General features: G+C 53.0%; 1 protein-coding gene across 1 annotated transcript; it reads right to left on the bottom strand.

Annotated features, from left to right (window-relative positions):
- Positions 1-4,736: 4,736 nt before the first annotated feature.
- Fdft1 (farnesyl-diphosphate farnesyltransferase 1) lies at positions 4,737-18,225 on the bottom strand (the record flags this gene model as incomplete). Its single annotated transcript, XM_005373829.2, is given in 7 exon segments — positions 4,737-5,297; positions 9,955-10,107; positions 11,263-11,439; positions 12,476-12,667; positions 14,217-14,345; positions 17,314-17,497; positions 18,128-18,225. Coding segments are annotated over 7 exon segments (1,152 nt in total), but the record flags the coding sequence as incomplete, so codon positions are not given.
- Positions 18,226-18,599: the final 374 nt, after the last annotated feature.

The following is an 18,599-nucleotide window of genomic DNA, read 5'->3' as shown; positions in this document are numbered from 1 at the left end:
GCTCCGTCTGTTCTGATGGCATCTGGGGTCTGAACAGCATCCGTGGCCCCCGGCCTGTGTGCCCACAGCTCGCCGGCCAGCCGGGCTTTCCTGCCACCCTGTCCAGCCCGTCTCAGTGTCCTCCTCAGCCCTCCTCTGAATCCATCCCCGGAACCATACCCAAGCTCACGCACTTGCCCTGTTCTCAGACGTAGGACACAGCTGCATGTAATCTTAACCCCAGCAGCAGCCTGTCCGAGGTGTCTGCTTGTGAGACCCAGGCACCGTGTTCCATCCCACAAACACAGGCTGCCACCCTCCCTGGCCCCATTGCCAGGGGCCCTGCTGAGGGCCCAGTGTCACCTCTGTGGCCAGGCCGGAGTCACTGTTCCAGTTCTTGGAACAGGAAACTGCAGTATCAGTATTCACCCCCTGGCCTGTGGGTACCTATTATTTCCCTTACCTGCCTGAGCTGGCCCTTCCCAGAAGCCTGGGGCATGTGTCTTCCACAAAGTTAGGATTCAGAAAATACATTCATCCAGTAAGCTTTTTTTTGGAGACAGGGTCTCACTATATAGTCCAGGCTGGCCTCAAACTTACGGTAATCCTCCTGCCTCAGCCTCCCAAGTACTGGGATTATAGGCATACGCCACCATAGCCGGCCCCAGTGAGCCCTTAACAACAACCTGGCAGGGGCTGGAGGTAGGTTAGTGGTACTCGGCTCAAACTCAGCGCGGCAGAAACAAACCCGGTGAACATTGTAGGGGAAAATTGGGATAGTTTCAGAGCTATTGGTTCCTGATACCGGGGATTGAACCCAGGGCCTTTGACATCCCCAGGCCTTTTTATTTTTTCAAGACTGGGGCTTAATAGGTTTCCAGGTTGCCCAGGCTGGACCTGAATTTCCAATCTTCCTGCCTTAGCCTGCCATAGTGCTAGGATTACGGGTGTGCACTCCCATACCCAGTTTAAAAAATGTTGAACAAGGTACCAAAGCTACAAATTCCTGATCACCCTATTCTCATACATTCGTATCCTCAGTGAATTCTGACCGTCTCTACCTGTTCCCAAACTGAATTCCACTGCCGCCCTGGCCTCCCATGGGCCCATCTGCACCCCTATATCCCAGGCAGCCGAGGGGCCAAGGACCTGGGCTTCATAATCTGTTGTCGGCCTTCCTGCATGCGTGATGGGCCTGGGTCTCCAGGCAGCAGGACACCCCAAGGCCGCCCCTTGTCCCCACCGTCCACTGAGTGCAGAGTTCCCTCGGGTGCCTGGCCAGCATGAGCAGGTGGACAGGGAGCCGGCGCCCTCGCCATGCTCACCTGCAGGAAGGCCTTCTGCGAGGCGGTTCGCCTGTAGACGTTCAACCTTCTTCCTTCCTTGTTGCCACCAGGCCGGCCCTTGCACGTGTTAGGTGAGTGCTCCACCACTGAGCCTCGGCCCAGCCCTTCTTTATTTGGAAACAGGGTCTTGCTAAGTTGCCCAGGCTGGCCTCGAACTTGTGATCCTCCTGCCTCACCCCGCAAGTAGCCAGGATTAGAGGTGAGCACTACCTCTTCAGATGCCTCCAAGTCTGAGGACCCTCACTACTACAAGTGGTCCACAGGCTGCAGCATGGCTGTCACCTGGGAGCCTGTTAGGAAAGGACACTGTTAGAATGCCAGACCTGAGGTGACATTCCAACCCAAGAGACGCCAATTCCTAGGTACACTGCAGCTTGAGGAACAAGCCAGATGTGGCATATGCCTAAAATCCTGAAGCAGCAAGATTGCAAAATCTTTGAGGCTGAGGCGGGAAGACTGCAAGTGTGAGTCCATCTCTGGCCTACATAGTGAAACTATCTTATATAATTAGTTTTAAGGGACAGTGCCTGTGAGGAGGGGTCCCCAGCCTGGCAGTCTCTGGTCCCGGTAGTTGGGCAACTGCAATACACTTGAGGTTTGAGAACCCCAGCTTTAGAGCTCATTTCCAACAATTCCCAAAGTAATCACGCTCTGCGCCGGCTCAGTCCCTCAGGAAGTGGCTCAGTAAGGGCAGGACTGGGCTTTCACCCAAGGGGAGAAAGGTGCAGTTTGCCTGGGTCTCCACGCGCCCCCTGCTGGTGTGACTGTTCACAGCCCTAGATCCCGCCTCTCCACACCCTCCGCTGTGAGCAGCGGTGCACAGACCACACAGAAGCGCTTCTGACGGACTGCATCCAAAGTGGCAGCCGGAAGGATTGCCAGACTCAGCGGATGACAGTACAGTGTCCGTGAGGTCTGAATCTCAGGTGAACAATTAGTTTTTTATTTGGGATATGATTCTTAAGAAAAATTGCTCTGGAGTTCAAATATAACTGGTGTTACGGCTTGTATCTAGATGTCCGCCCCAAGCCGTATGCGGTCATAGGTGGGGCTTTTCACAGGTGGCTGCATCTAGGGTGTGTGGTGCTGAGATTAAGGATGTCATGCTGGGATTGACTCAAGGTGCAATGCTAGGATTAAGGATGGGAGTGCTACCCGCCCTGAGGGTGTGTAGCCTGGGTATTACGTAAGGCACAGGAAAAGGGCTGCTGTCTTGCTGCTTTGCTGACTTCTGCCTGCCGAGCCATGCACTGTTTTTCCTCTGCTATGTTGCCCGGCCTTGGAGCCCACCAGCTGTGGACTGAAACCTCTGTGAACTGTAAGCCAGAATAAACCCTCCTTCCTCTGTATGTGTCAGGTGTTTTGTCTCAGAAAAGTACGCCAGCTGGGCACCCTGTTTGGTCTGGCAAAGCCAGTAGCATAGATACCTAAAAGTTTTAAAGAGCAGCTGCAAGGACCGAGAGCTGAGACCTTTGTGTCTATCAATCACGTAGTCATGCAGCTGGAAAGGACCCGGAGGGCCCTGAGCCGCAATAAAGTCCCTAACGCAGGTTGGGAGGCCTCGGTGTGTCCCAAGACCAGGATTTCTGCCCATGTCTTCTCACGAGCTTTAGCGGAATAATCAGCATCTGCACCAATTCTGTAACCTGCTTTGAAATCTCAAATTAAGTTTTGATGTTTAAAGAACCAGGGAATCACCTACGCCCGGCTCCCAGCCAGCAGTGTGAGCGGGTGTGAGCGAGTGTGCCTCGCCTGGCTCCAGCACGCGCACAAGCCTAAGGCTGTGCCTCCGTGAAGCAATGAACTAAGGCAGTGGTCCCCAGCGTCGCAGTAAGGAAGTCCGTGCTTACGTGGGTATCCGTGCAAACCCAGCGTGGGTGCACATGGCGTGAAGTGTAGACTGCGTGTGCTGCAGTGGCGTGGCTGTGGCTCGAGGGTCCCTTGAGCTTATGTGTCAGCTTGGTCCCCAGGCTGGCTCTGAGGTGGGGCAACGAGGCGCAGAGGCTCAGGGGATTAACACTGGTCTCCAGGGTGTTCTCTTTCCCGAGATGGATCTGAGAAAAAACGAGTGAGCCCAGCACCCACGCCCCTCACTTCCTCTGGCCGCATGCTCCCCCGCGTGGCGCACCAGTCGGGTCCCCCGACTCGGACTTTCAGCCTCCAGAGGTGGGCGCTAAATCAACCTCTCGTGAAGTGTCCCTCCTTGGGCGTTCTCAGTGATGGCGCAGAGTAACATACCTGAACGCTAATGGCTTCCAGGGTTGAATTGTAACACTGATTCCCCACCCAAGGGGCTTCTCAGAGGCCCCATCCCGCCGCCCCAGCAGGGCTGTGTTGGCTTCGCCCTCCCACCATGCAGTCCCAGAGCCGATGTCGCCGAGTACAAACAGCTGTGCCGAGGTGAAGAGGAAGCTCCGCCACCTTCACAGGAGAATCAGGCGAGGACCAGCTTTCCAGCCCACACCTAAAAATACCTTTTGCCCTTCTTGACATTTCAATGTTACAAAAGCTAGGAGAAAAAAATCTTAATGTTTCCAAATGCAGCCAAAAGAACTTGGCTAGCTGGGCATGGTGGTGCACACTTGTAATCCCAGCACTCAGAAGGCTGAGGCAGGAGGATCACTGCAAGTTCAAGGTCAGCCTGAACTATATAGCAAGACCTTGTCTCAGAAAAACATTTGTCCGAAGTAGACAAGGTGGCGGGCTGGGGATTTAGCTCAGCGGCACAGTGCCTGCCTGGCAAGTGCAAGGTCGTGAGTTCAATTCCCGGTACCAGAAACACCCCCCCCCCAAAAAAAAAAACAACGAAGTAGACAAGGTGGCAGAGGGAAAGTGGTAAGCAATTAAAGCAGCACCAAGACACTGCCAGCCGCGGGGCTGCAGCTGTCCCTACCCCTCTATCACCAACTGCACCTGCCCCGCGGCCAAGTGGGCTTTCAGGTGAACTGCACTTAGTAAGTGCTGAGTAATTACACTCTTTATGTTAGAAATCCCACAGTCAGTCTTGCTGGGCATGGTAGTGCACACCTAGGAGGCTGAGGCAAGAGCATCACAAGCTGAAACCCAGCCTGGACAACTTAGCAATTTAGTAAGAACCTGTCTCAAAATAAAAGGGCTGGGAAATATAGCTTAGTATGAAGGCCCTGGGTCTGAGAAAAAAATCCTCAGTATGGGGACGCTTTGTGGTATGGTAATCCCACTTCTGAAATGGGCTGGAGCAGGGCTGCTACATCTCTAAAAGCCACGCTTGCCTGAATGACGAAATGACACCAGAACGCCCCCAGTTTATTCCCCACTTCCGTGTGCAGACCGGCTGGGAGTCACAGGAAACTCAGACACGGAACCCGGAGCCACCAACATTCGTATCTGCCACACTGAGCCCCACAACAGAAAGGACGAGCACACAATGGGACAGAAGGAAAATGCACCTCCTTTCCTGTTTGATATTCAAAGCTGCTTCAAATTAAATACACTTAATCATCATTCCAGCCAGGATTCCCACAGGACGAGACCACTGCCCACACGCACGGCCCGCAGGTAGCCCTGTCGCCAAAGTGAGGCGGGGACAGAGACCCAGGCGGCAGCGCCGAGGGCAGGCGGCCTCTGCTGTCATTCCCAACTCTGCAAATGCATGTCACAGTTTCTGAAGATCCAAGCACACGGAGCTCTCGCAGGGTCAGAACAGGAAGAAAAGCCGTCGGTCCCACCCTCGGGTGGAAGTCCGCCCGGCTGCGTGACCCCGGCTCGGCCCGCTCAGCGCTCCCCGTGCACGTAGTCCTCTGTGACCTGCGACAGGGCGCTCAGGTACTGCCAGCTCAGCGCGGCCACGAGCATGACGAAGGACAGGTAGATGGGCGAGTAGTGGCTCCGGGCCACCAGCTGGCAGCTGGGGAGGTTCTGCGTCCTGATGGTGGAGATGATCTGCCTCGTCTTCTCCGAGGACGGGTCTGAGCTGGGGATCCGGTGGTAGATCTGTCAACGAGGGCACAAACGTGAGCGCGCCTGCTCAGGCCCGGGTGTTCAGAAACACTCCGCGGCCAGGTCTCCCGCGGCCTCCCAGGTGGGTCCTTTACACCTGGCTCACCAGAAAGGACGCTGAGGCTCGAGGCCAATGCAAGTGCCCCACCGAGTCGCTCCCCCGTCGAGGCTGCAAGGTCAGCCCAGGCCCATCCGGTCCCCAAGCACACCCTGCACCACTCTGACCCCCAGGTCCCCAGGCTCCTGGGCCGGGCCCAGCAGCGCAGAGCGGAGGACACCGATTCGCGTTTGTCCGCAGCTCAAGTTCACACGAGAAGTCTGATCCAAGGGTGGGCACCGACCAGCCTCCCTCGCTTCTTTAACCCCTGAGAACTGCAGCGGAGACCTCAGAAACTACGCTTGGGCGGCCGGCATGCTGCTGTGAGGCTGAGCTCTGCGACACGGAGAAGGGGGGAGTCCTGGAGAACCTGGCTGAGGCACTTAGGAAAGAAAACCAGGCTGGGGCGTGGTGGCAGACACACACGCAAGTGGCCTCCGAGGGACCCCGGAGAGCCCTTCCCGAGCGCCCCTGCCTCTGCTTGAGCTCCAGGGCCCCTCACCTGTTGGCAAGGTGCCCACAGATATCTCACAGCTGTTCCTAAAGACCCAGGAGACCCTCTCACCCAGGGCATCGCTGGGCTCCTCCACGCGGGGAGGCTTCACCCAGCTCGCACGGGAGCCGATGTCGTGGAGATGAGCTGCTGGCACAAGGCTTTCGTGGGCTGCACCTCCAGCCTGGAGCTGTGCCCGGCACACAGCAGCCCCCTGGAGACACTGGGTCCCCCTGACCAGCCGGCTAAGCCCGCTAGGAGGGTACAGCACGGAGGGTCTGAGCTGGGTCTGGGGCACAAGGCGGGGTGATGAGTGGACTTACTTTCAGTCTCTCTCTCAGGCTGCTCTCAAACTCAAGATCCTCCTGCCTCAGCTTCAGTAGCTAGGATTACAGGCATGCACCATCTCACCTGCTTCAAAGCAGGCATTTTAAGTAAAGTTTGTATCTCGAATTTCTATTCTAGGTGGTAGTCTTGCCATCCTTTTCCCAACACGCACAACTGAATTTTTTAAATCCCGTTATTTGGGCACCACGCGTTCTCCAGGGGCCAGCACGTGTGCTCTGTGCTCAGGGCGGTGCTGCTGGGAGATGGCGGACGCTGGGATCTGGGGCCTGGGGCAGTCCCTGAGGAGGCCCCCTCGCAGGGCCTGCAGGACCCAGTCCTCTCTTCTGCTCCTCTGCCGCACGTGCCTGCCACCTGCTGGGCCAGGGGTATGCAGGCAGACTCGGCCGCAGGTGGGGACGGGGAGAAGACCTGCAGGCGCCCCCGACGCAGGCCCGTCCACATGGATGGCACTGCCTCCAACACCGGCACTGAGCTGGGTAACTGAGCACGCGGTGGAGGAAAAGCCACAGCGCAAAGCAGCTGCGCAGTGAGAGAGCCTGAAGCTCAAGCCAGACCTGGAGGCCACAGCAGCGACCCAGGAGAGAAGGAGGAAAGGCGGCAGGAAGACCCCAGGACAGGCACAGGCCAGACACTAAGGGAAAAAGGGTCCCAGAAGCCGCAAGGAAAGGGCGTCCAGAAGAGGAGGAGCCACCATGTCAAAGGACACAGCTCAAAAGCAATTCTGAACAGCAGTGAGTGCTCTGCTTCGTAAGTACATCACCAGGTCACCTCAGCGCAGAGCCCTCTCACGACCCCTGCCTGCCCAAGTGCCAAGCTGTTCAGGCAAAGGAGGCTCAAAGAGCCTGGCAGCACCCTCCGCTGCCACAGGACATGGAGGGAGCAATGCGGCTGGAACCCGAGGAGTCCACGAAGCGCCCCGGCACGGAGGCAATGGCAAGCAGCGGCCAGCTGCTCCCACTGACCAGTGTGTGGCGGTGTCTCCCTGCCATGTGGCTTGGGTGCATGAGGTCCCCCAGAAGCTGCTTCCAGCTGCTCTCACTGCAGCCAGCAAAGACAGAGACCCCACAGGAGGACATGCCTGCCTCCCTACTGCCGCGGCCAACCGTCAGCAAGGAGAACAAGGTCACAGCTAAGATCTGGGCAGCAGCAGAGGCCACCACCTATGTACACGCTGCACGAGCCTTCCTGTAACCGTTCACTTGCAGAACTGCCTTACTCGAATGATGACACCATTACCCCTCTGGAGCCAGGCGTGGTGGCGCACGCCTGTAATCCCAGCACTCGGGAGGCTGAGGCAGGAGGATCTTTGTAAGTTCGAGACCAGCCTAGGCTACGTAAGTGAGCTCATGCATAATGAGCTGAACTGCATAATGAGACCCTGTCTCAAAAAGACCAAAAAGGGGGCTGGGGACTTAGCTCAGCAGCACAGTGCCTGCCTGGCAAGCACACAAGGTCGTGAGTTCGATTCCCTATACCGGAAGAAAAACAAACAAAAAACAAAAAGCCTTACAAGTCTTCAGAGATTTTTCTGTATCAAACAAATCACTTAAGGATTAACATTTTCTTGAAAAATCTTGAGTTTCACTAGAGCAACTTTATTTTTAAGCTGTATCCCCCTGCCATTTTTACATTGTGAAACGAAGTCTAAGTTGCCCAGGTTGGCCTTAAACTTGCAACCCTCCTGTCTCAGCCTCCTACATAGTGAGGAGTGTAGGCATGTACTGCTGCACCTGACGAGATGACTGAGGCCCTAGAGCAGATACCAGTCAACTTTCTCTCAAACAGTTGGAAAGTATTTTTAGCTTCTGGGGCCATTCTCTGCACAGCTACTCAACTTTGCCCTTCAATTGCAAAAGCAAGCACAGAGGATAAACAAATGCTGTGGCTGACTTCCAATAAAAAAAAATTTGCAAAAACAGGAAGTCAGGCAGCTGAAGTGTGCCTACCTTTGCCCTTTACTGAAATATAAATAACACATAGGATTTAATTTATAGTAAACAGACTTGCCCATAAAGTTTAAAAAAACACTTTATTGTTTTTTTAAGACAAGATTCTGCTATGTAGTGAGGCTGGCTTTGAAATCATGGCAATCCTCCTGCCTCAGCCTCCTGAGTGCTGGGATTACAGGCATGCACCACCAAGCCCAGCTGAAAAATGGTTTTCTAAAATCAGTGATCAGAATAAAAATGTAGAATCAAAACAATCTGAACCCTACAGTATGTAACAAGTTTCCAATCTGCATCAATTGAAAATACTGTGTCTACACTGGCACTGTTCTACGTGAAAGGGTAAATGAACCCTTTGAACTGTAGTTAACAGCACCAGCTCTGCATGGAACAGACTTGTCCAACTTATGGCTGCAGCCATGCGGTGGAGACCTCGGTTTCCCTAGCAAGAATCCACCTCTTCTTGCTACGCCAGTTACACAGTGAGCTTGAAATAAGTGCCAGCTACATGGAAAGCCGAAGTCATTGGTAGTAATGCTTTGGTCAATGAATGGCTGAGTAATTTCACTTACTGTAGTTACTACAGGAATTATACCAGCGTTTTTGTTTTTGTTTTTGAGACAGGGTCTCACTTAGTCTAGGCTGGTCTTGAACTCACTATTTAGCCCAGCCTAGACTCGAACTTGTAGGGATCCTCCCACCTCAGCCTCCCAAATGCTGGGATTGCAGGCATGTGACACCACGCCCAGCTTTTGTTGTTTTTAAGATTTGGTTTTCTCTTCAACCCCTACAGGTAGAAATGCTGTGTCCACCACTTCTTAGGTAGAAAGCAAGGCAGGAAAACAAGGAGGCTGGGCTACGTCTGACGTAAGTCAGAAGTCTCGGTTCTGTAGGTTTCGTTCAGATGAAAACGCTGCTACAAACCAACCCCTGCAAGTGCACGGGGAAGTGGGGGGGATCACAAACCACAGCAGCAGTTACCTCCGAGGGGCTCAGGGTAAGGAGGAGTGAGGGGGCCTTTCCTGTCTCCTACACTGCAGTCTCCCACCTGCAGGACATCTGACCCGAGGGGCACCCGCCAGGCGCCCACCGGACCAGAGCGAGTCCTGCCTGCGAGGAACCACTAAGAAACCTGGGCGCCTCTGGGACCGCCCCAGCGATGACTTGAGCAAGTGTGTGTGGCACTGCAGGGCAGCTTGGGATTTGGAATGGGATCTGCAAAAGAAACGCTTCTAGCTTTGGGTCTTCCTGGGCCTAAATATCCCACCATGCTTTCTCACCGGATGCCCGACTGTGACGGGGCAGGTGGCTGGAAGGCAAGGACCGAGTGCGGGACCCACTCAGCGAGGCAGGCGCGGCGGCTACACCGGCTGAGCCAGCAGCAGCGCCAGGAGCGTAGGCGTCTTAGGGCTGGGAAGGCTCCTGGTGGGACAGCACTGGCCTACGATGCACAGACCTTGGGGTGCACCCCAGTATCATAAAATAAACATCTCCAGAGCGGCTCCGCCCCAGCCTTGCTTCATTCACTCCCCGGCCAGGCGCTCTGCAGCTCGGCCATGAGCTCAGCTCCTGGGCACACATTTTTTTCCCCAATCAAGGACACAAACTCCTGTTTGCTTAGGCCGCGGTGTACTGACTTAAGAGGATTCCCTTAATCCTAAGGATTCCCTTAATCCTGGATTCTAAGTCCAGGCATGTGGTAAGAAATAGTGACATTATTTCAATCATACAGCCAGAAATAACCCAGGGACTTGGAGAGAAACCCACCTCTTCCATGTACTGGCATATGATGGCTTTGACGGCTGGCATGTTGTTGGCGTCCATCATCAGGGTAACTGCCTGGCCCTTGCGGATCTTCACCACCCCTCTGAACACCTGCTGGTTGTTGTAACAGGCGGCCAGGGTGGCGATGGCCATGACCTACGGGAAACAAGGGGGGGAAACCAACTCACTGCAGGTCGTGAAGGAAACGAAAGGGTCACGAACAGCTCTGTGAGCGATCCTGCGCAGGGGAGGAATCTTCTCAGAAAGCGTAGCTGCCGCCAGCTGAGACCTAACTTCCAGAAAGTCTGCACCCGCCAAGAAAGCATGTGGAGATCTTCAGCCTTCCCATTCCTCCCGTTCTCAGAGACCCACAGAATCAAGGTGCTCTGCGGTGTTACACTATTCTGTGTAAGGCTTTATCTTTTTTTAAAAAATGACAGAGCAGTGGATTATTAGATTTGAAGTATGTATTTCAAAATTCTACCTGGAAAGAATTTTCTGTTTTAGTTTTTTTCTCTTTGCCTATAATGGACACAACGATTATGTATATGAAAATAATAGGAGAGGAAAACAGGAAGGGAGGGTGATTCCCTGTGCTTTGAGGCAAGGTGCAGGGTAAACGGAGCCACCGTTCAAAGCTGGTCAGTCAGGTCAGGATGAAAGCACGTTTCCAGATCAGTTAGAGCCTACGGCTTTTTACACTTATTTGAGTTACTGACTGGCATAACTCATTAACAACAATTAATGGGGTTCCCCTACAACACTGAGGGGCCAGGGCTACAGAATCAGGTTTGGCTGTCCTGAGTACAAGGAAAGGACAGAAAGAACGAAGTGTCCGATGAAGACGTTTAAATACTAACAGCACCCTGGCTGGGGCTGCCCTCAGCGACAGCACCTGCCTCGTGAGCGCAGGGTCAAGGCTCTAACTCCCGACACCGAGAGAGTGAGTGAACGAATGGATGGATGGCTAGCTGTAACAGCGTCACCCAAGCTCTGCCCATCACTCACGGACCTAGGCTGAGCTCCTTGCCCTCACTGTGAGCACAGGGATGTAGCTAGTTTAGAACTCGAGTGTGTGGGAGAAGAGGAGATCCAGGAGGAAGGTTCTGGAAAAGGGCGGACTTAACCTTGGGTTGAGATGAGTAGGTGCTGGGAGGCAAAGGCGGGCTGGGAATCTCACACGCAGCAAAGAAATACAGCGGGGTCACCTTGTTCGAGAACCATGCTCCTCGATACAGCAGGCAAACAAGAACTGCGTTCAGCCCACTCCCGGGGCCCCCACAGGGCCCGAGGAGCCCGTCTGGCCCGTACCTGTGGAATCGCGCAGAAGTTGAACACACTCTGGTTCCGGAGCCGGGACAGGTAGGTGATGATGTCGGGGATGTGCTGCAGCGTGTTGGTGATGAGCTCGTTGAGGCACTGCACGGCCACGTCAATGTTCTCGGGCTGAGCGAAGTCCGCCAGCTTCCTGACATACCTGCCCCAGACCTGGAGGGAGACGAAGGGGCAGGTCAGTCGCCATCGCACTGGAAATCCACGCACGCGGCTTACTGGCGGCGCTCAGGAGCACGCAGGACCACCTCTGGGTCTGATCTCCAGCGTCAGCAGCAGGCACTTGGTAAACTGTGCTACGAAGTCTCCTTGCTGCCAGCCAGATGGATTCCTTCTAAGCTCCAGCCCAGAGCCAGTTATGAGCCCCACTCACGGTCTCATCACCGCCGCGCTGCGGAGGGCCCTCCCGGCAATGAGTACAGCACACACTGAACAGCGCCTCGGTGACCTCACACCAAGGAGCCCTCCGGACAGTCAGGAGACCCAGCGAAAACAGAGGTGAAAGGGGAATCAGCATTCTCAAGACGGCTAGGCCTCAAAATGACGACTAATACTGCTGCACATGCCACGCATGGCGGTGCATGCCTGGAATCCCAGCCCCGGGAGGCTGAGGCAGGAGGATGGAAAGTGGTTCAAGAAGAATTCGGGTTACATAGTAAGTTCCTGTTTCAAAAAACAAAAACAAAGCAAAGCCTTCTTCATGTCTCACAATGGCTCGCTCAGGTTCTGCAGCTCTAGGTCTTGCGTTATTTCTCCCCTCTTCTGTGTGTGCTGCTGAGGATGGAGCCGAGGGCCTCATAAGCTGGGCAAGCACTGTACAGTGAGCTGCATCCCAGCCCCCTGCTCCCCTAGCCACAGCATTCCTCTTGGGGGACGCAACCCCACGAGCACTGGGCAGACCTAGTCCAGGTCAGCAGCTGGAAACAAATTCGGCAAGAAGCCCAAGAGCCAAGCACCCACAGAACCTCACGGCCAAGCTGGTGAACGTGGGCTGTCCACCCCTCGGAGCGCGTCTGTCCCAGACCAGACCAACCAACGAGCCCAAGCCCACTGTACGGCCGAGCACGGGGACCCGGCCGCTCCTGCACCTGCCTTCTCGGTGCAGCCGGAGGGGGCGACTGCGTCTCTCACTCGCAAGCCCATCGTATGTTTTCACTCTCAATTACTTCCCCTCAGTGCCCTGATCTGTTACCTCCTGAGGCCAAAACTCCCGTCCTTCCTGCTGGTCTTCCAGGTAATCGCGAATGATGTTTGTTTTCTGCAGAAACAGGCCCAAGGAGTTGGCCAGCTCCGTGTCTTCGCCAACCACAGGGTCTTCGAACTCCGAGGCTGAGAAGAGCTGAGAGAGGCCGATTCCCACCAGCCCGGCGACGTAGTGGCAGTACTGCGAGGGAGTGTTTGGACAGTGCTTTAATAATGACAGCGCTTCAGAAATGGAAATGCTGGAGATAATTAGCTACAAAAAAGGGCCATTTCCTCAGCCCAAATGCCCAGCAACTGATGAAGGGAGAAAGAAGGCGCGGCTGCTTATGCAGTGGAGTGCTACTACCATCAAGAAGGTGGAACTCCAGACATTTCCAGGAACAGTAAATGGATGCACCTTGAGACCACACTCTTGAGAGAAACAAATGGGACACACATTTAAACGTTGTATTGTTTCTCTGGTATGAGAAAGTGAAAGTTAAACAAGGACCACAATACCTAACAGACACTGGGAAATAGGAAAAGAATGTCCAAATGGGAAGGGGAGCAAGAGGGGGAGAAAGAGAAAAGAAAAAAAATAGAAGGGAAAAAATGGAAACAAAGCTTTTGTAAATAAGGAGGGGAGGAGGGGTTGAACGGAGGGGAGGGGAAAGGGGAAAAAAGAAGAATCAAAGGTATATCATATACAGGCACAAATTCCCTATGTAAGTGTGATTTATATATATATCTATAATGTACTAATAAAATTCATTTTTTTAAAAAAAGGGCAGTTTCCAAACAGAACGTACAAGGTCTCATTCTGACTGAAAAACACAACTACCTGCAAAGGTCAAGGTAAAGACCATACACTCCACATCTTACAGCAGCAACCTCTGGCTGATGGAAACGTGGTATTTAAGAATGAAGTACTTGCCAGGGATATAGCTCAGTGGCACAAGCGCCTGCCTGGCAAACACAAGGTCCTGAGTTTGATTCCCAGTACAAAAAAAAAGAATGAAGTACTCAGGCTGGCTGTGGTGGCGCATATCTGTAATCCCAGCACTTGGGAGGCTGAGGCAGGAGGATCATCACAAGTTTGAGACCAGCCTGGGTGACAAAGTGAGCTCAAGGCCGGCCTGAACTGCACAGGGAGACCCTGTCTCAAAAAAAAGACCAAAAAAAAGAACAAAACAAAAACAAAACAAAAACAAAACAAAACAAAACAAAAGATTAAGAAAGGACCTTCGAGGAAAAGCATACATACTCTCAAGTGTGTGGTTGGAGATTAGGGAAGCAACCAGGTTCGGCTTTGTCCTTTGTTCCCTGACCCCCAAGCTGTTCTTCCTGTATTTCCCCGAAACAAAAGCCCGAGTCCTTGGTTTGGCACTGCTCCCTCAAAACTCCCTCATGCTGGGTGCTCTGGGGACAGGCCCTCTGGGGCTCTTAGTACTCGGACAAAAAAAAGGGGAGAAAATTTCATACCAAGTCACAGCCAACGTTATAAACTCAATGTCCCTACCTCTGAGATGAGGTAAATGTATTCTAGCTTTGCTTAACAGGAAGCCCTCTAGAATATGGACAATTTCATTGACAGAGCTTTCAACTTTATTAAGTGTTTGGGAGGAGATATTTAAACTGATCTGATGAGTCATCAAACCAGAAAACCCACACCAGCCCCGCACCCCCGAGAGGGTACCAACGACGGCTGTATTAGGCCCCACACACAGATCCCACCTCACAGAAACACTGACCTTGTCCCACTCCTGTTTGGAGGTCACGTGCTTATCCAAAAACTCTGCCATCCCACTTCCCATTTTCTGGCAAATGTCAGCAATCACAGTTCGGTACTTCTCAGCCAGACTTCGAAATTCCAGGGAGATCTGAAATGGAGACCGCCAAAAACAGAAAATAGGAAACTGTGTCCTCACGTGGTGCTCAACAGACTCAGGCCCTGGTAGAGCTCAACTCTGGTGAAATCAGCCAACCACTTCCCCTTCTCAGTTCCCCAGTTTACACCACAAAACTACCGCCTCCTTCATCCAACCCCTGCATTCCTTAAATGATTTAGTTTAAGGCCTGCTGCCCAGTATTTTTTTCTTTACAAGCCCAAACTCTGACATAGAAAAGTACTGGTGGTTTTAAAGATTCAATGCAACTGCACGAACACCTTAAGTTCAAAGAAGCATTTACAGGTTATCAAAGCCCAACATAAGAACACCACAAAACTTACAGAAAACACTATAAAATGTTAATAGACCTGACCTACAACACTGTGAACAGCAAACAGATCACACGTGTGAGATTTTCGTGGTCTGTGTCTAGAGAAAAGTAAGAAGAACATCAGGAAACACCTAAACTCGAGGGTCTGCAGGGCCGCAGCTGGGCGAGGAGGCCAGGCCGAGTCACAGGCCTGAGACAGTGCCGCTATCTCTGAGGGGCACCAAGTGTTAAATCCCCCAAACCGCAAAACCAATCTGTTCTTTCCACGACAGCTGCTCCACATTAAAGCCAGAGTGAGATTCCCCTGGCAGACAGAAACTAACTGGCAGCTCTGCCCAGGGACTGGACCAGGGACTCTTCCTAGGACTCTGTCCCCCTCACAGCTCCGCAGGCAGACCAGTTCTATTTATAAGAAAACAGGGCACAGGGGGGACAAAAGGGGCGTGGGCCCAAGACAAACACCCCAACATAAACACTCCCACCCAGGACCTGGGTCCATTCTCTTCAACAGCTTGCTGGCACTTGTTACATAATTGTGCAATTCAAAACATGAAATCAAAAATACCAGGAAAAAGTGACAATGCAGAGCTCTGTCTTCCCAGAGACCCAAGAGACAGAGGGAGCTCTGGGCGACCCCAGCCTGGCCCTGTCATTTCTTTCTCTGGACACAGCAAGCAGCCATGAGCCACATCACTTCCTCTACCCTTGGGAACTCTGACCATGAACTAGAACCCCTGAAATCCTGAGCCAAAATAAATCCTTCCTCTTTGCAGTTGCTTGGCAAAGGAATTCAGTGACAGCAACAAAAAGCTAATGTATCTGCCTGTCTCAAGCTTCTGCTCCCTTTTATTTCTCTTTCAGAAAATGTCAATTTAATGTTCAAACGGGAAAATTTCCAGGGGAAAGCATTTTCCATTGCAGTGCTGTGTGTGTATAGGGGAAGACACTTAGGCTTTACAAACACAGTGGAATAGTGTCTGAAAATTTACTGAGAGCCAGATGTGGTGGTGTATGCCTGTGACCCAGGACTCCGGAGCCTGAGGCAGGAGGATTGCCCTGAGTTCCAGGCCAGCCTGGGCTACATAGTGAGTTCAACACGAGCCTGAACTACACAGCGAGACCCTACCTAAAAACAAAAACAAAAACATAATTTACTAGCCATCTGCCCCAAATTATTTTAGCATTCATAGTTTTATAATTTTACTTTTTATTTAATTCATAAGTTTTAATGGTACCAAAGACATTTATCTCATGGTCAGATATTAACTGTTGTAGGGTTTTTTTTGCTTAGTTTTTATTTTTACCGGTACGTTTGCCATACATAACCATTATTTTCCTTGTGGGCTTTTTTGTTTGTTTGGTTGATCCAGCTTTTGGAGGCTAGACTGAGCTAGAATCCCATTTTTTTAGAGGGAGACTTCAATTATAAAGGTCCAACTACTGCAGCAGTTCATCTGCTTTAGCAGAGTTCAAAGGCCCAGCAGCGAGTGGCCAGATGTCCACTCCAGCCACAGGAACCCATGCTGGCCATCAGCTGTCCTGGAGGCACCCACGTACCAGTCAGACCTTCCCTAGGGGAGCTGGAATGCCTCATCCAGTTCTGGCCGCTTCTCCCTTTGATTCCTGTTGTACTGTATCACCCTTTCAGCTCTGGCGCTGAGATGTGCCCCTGGCAAGGCCCTTCTCCAGCCTTCTTTTGCAGTGCCTGGACCCTCCTGTCTATCCAGCTTCCTCCCCGTTCAGATGTACACATTGTATTCGTTTCAACAGCAAAAGCCACATAAGGACTATTCCTGGGCAAAAACTCTGGCAACTATGTACAAAAAGCTTTCTTTGGGCAATCAGGGAACATGTGGCTTTACTAAATCAATCCTCTACTTGTAAGATATGGAAGGGTCACTTATTTGTGCGATAAGACACATAAATTCTAGAACAGTAGGACTTAGTTATATGTATGACAGAAACCTGAGGAACCCTTGACAGCTGAAGGTTTTAATTATAACCTACTTTATTCCAAAACAACAGACCTGCAAGCTACTACTTGCAGAATACTTGGCATGTACCAGGCACCACTCTACGTACTTAATATATATGGGATTATTCCACCCTTGCAGCTCAACTTTGCCAATGAGGACAGTCAGGCACAGAAAACTGAGCATGTGCCAGGAGCACAGGGCTCTGAGTGACGGAGGCTCACCTTGCTGCCCAGTCCTCACCCAGCTGCTGAAGGACCCCTCCCTTGCTACAGTGGCACCAATGCAGTCCACAGCTGGTCCAAGCTGGCCTGGGAATCTGCCTTTCACAGCACTGTGGGGTGAAGGGTCTTCCCACCACAGGCTTCCAGACACCACACAGGAAGGAGTAGCTACTGCTGCTCTGAGAGCCTTACTATACTCATTCTTGTAAAGCTCCCAACTCTGTCAGGCAGGCACTATTACTGTCCCTACATTACAGATGAACAAACTGAGGCACAGAGTGACCATGCAACTAAACAGGCATTAGTAAGCTGCAAATCCAACTCAGACGGTGCAACTCCAGTCTGACTGCTCCCTTCTCCGCAACCACCTGGGCGAACTGCCTGCTACGCTACTATGTGTGCCCAAGGGCACACGGAGCTGCAGCCGCTACCGTGGGGAAGTCCTCCAGCACTTGTCGGTGCTTGTCCTTGCTCTCCGTGTACCGCCAGTCAGGGTCATAAAGGAAGGTGTGGAAGCTCCGCAGCAGGGGGACCTTCCGCTCCACACTGATGGTCATGTCATCCTCCAGCGTGTCCAGAGCTCGGAGAACCAGGTAAAACACGCACACAGCATGGCTGCAAAAAGGAAAAACTGTGTCCACCGGAGCAGGCAACCAAAGGTTTCACTTTTAAATGACGTCTAACTTGCACAGCTCATTTTCTAAAGTTGCCTATACCCTAACTCTATAGGACTACAAAATGATGGCCTTGCACACTTGACAAAACTTGTCAGTTTTCCTTTCTTAAATGAGATCATGGAACTGTGTAATCTATAGAACACAAAACTAAGAACCAAGCAGGTGGATGCCACGACTGCACCGAATTACTTAGAACTACTGTAGAAACTGCTTGGATTAACAGGCAAATGTTTGGCGCCAACTAAAATTTTGCAAGTGAAAACAAAGTCAAAAGTTGTAAATCCGCGCCATCCACAGAGGCAGCTTCAAAGAAAATTAACCAATACGCTAGAAAGGCGAAGCAGCCAAAGGGAAGCCACGTGGAGTGCCTGATCTACAGGGACAGGCTCAGCTGCCAGGACTAAAAAAAAGTTAATAAACACCTCCCTCCCCCGCCCCTGTGAAAGAGCAGGCCTGCAGGGACACTAGCAGGTGGCCAGGAGCCTGGAAGGGCACTGGAAAGTAAACACAGGGCCGGGCGCTCCACCCCCGCGCCATTTCCCTGCCCCAGCAGGGGCCCTGCACTCACCGAATGTCCCCATCCAGCGCCTGGATGACAGCTGCGAAACTGCGGCTGGTCTGATTCAGGTACTTGTAGCAAGTTTTCATGCTGCTGCTGAGCGAGTCCTGCGGGCAGAGACACACGGCGGTGGGCGACGCGGAGGGGCAGGCGTGGGAGTGGGCGTGGGGCTGGGGCAGGCGGCCCGAGGGACTCCGCAGCCGAGACCAGTCCTTGCAGGGCCAGGCAGCCGGGGGCCAGGGGCAACCCCGCGGGGGGCCGCCTGCGCCGGGGCCCCTGGGGGCGGCGGCCGGGCTCAGCACCAAGGTGCGCTTGAAGAGGGACATGGCCTTGATGCTGCAGGCGGCCGCTGCCATGGGAAGTGCGGGTCCACCCGACTCTCTGCTCCATAGACCCCCGCGGGGTGGGAGGCGCGAAGCACGCTCCCGCGGGCCAGCTCGTAGCCCGGCCCCGCCCCCGGGAGGCCCCGCCCCCGGAACCC

The sequence above is a fragment of the Chinchilla lanigera genome, unplaced genomic scaffold (genome assembly GCF_000276665.1).
Source record: "Chinchilla lanigera isolate Chin_1 unplaced genomic scaffold, ChiLan1.0 scaffold00002, whole genome shotgun sequence".
In the NCBI taxonomy this organism is placed as follows: domain Eukaryota; kingdom Metazoa; phylum Chordata; class Mammalia; order Rodentia; family Chinchillidae; genus Chinchilla; species Chinchilla lanigera.
This window is presented reverse-complemented; position numbering and strand designations above follow the sequence as displayed.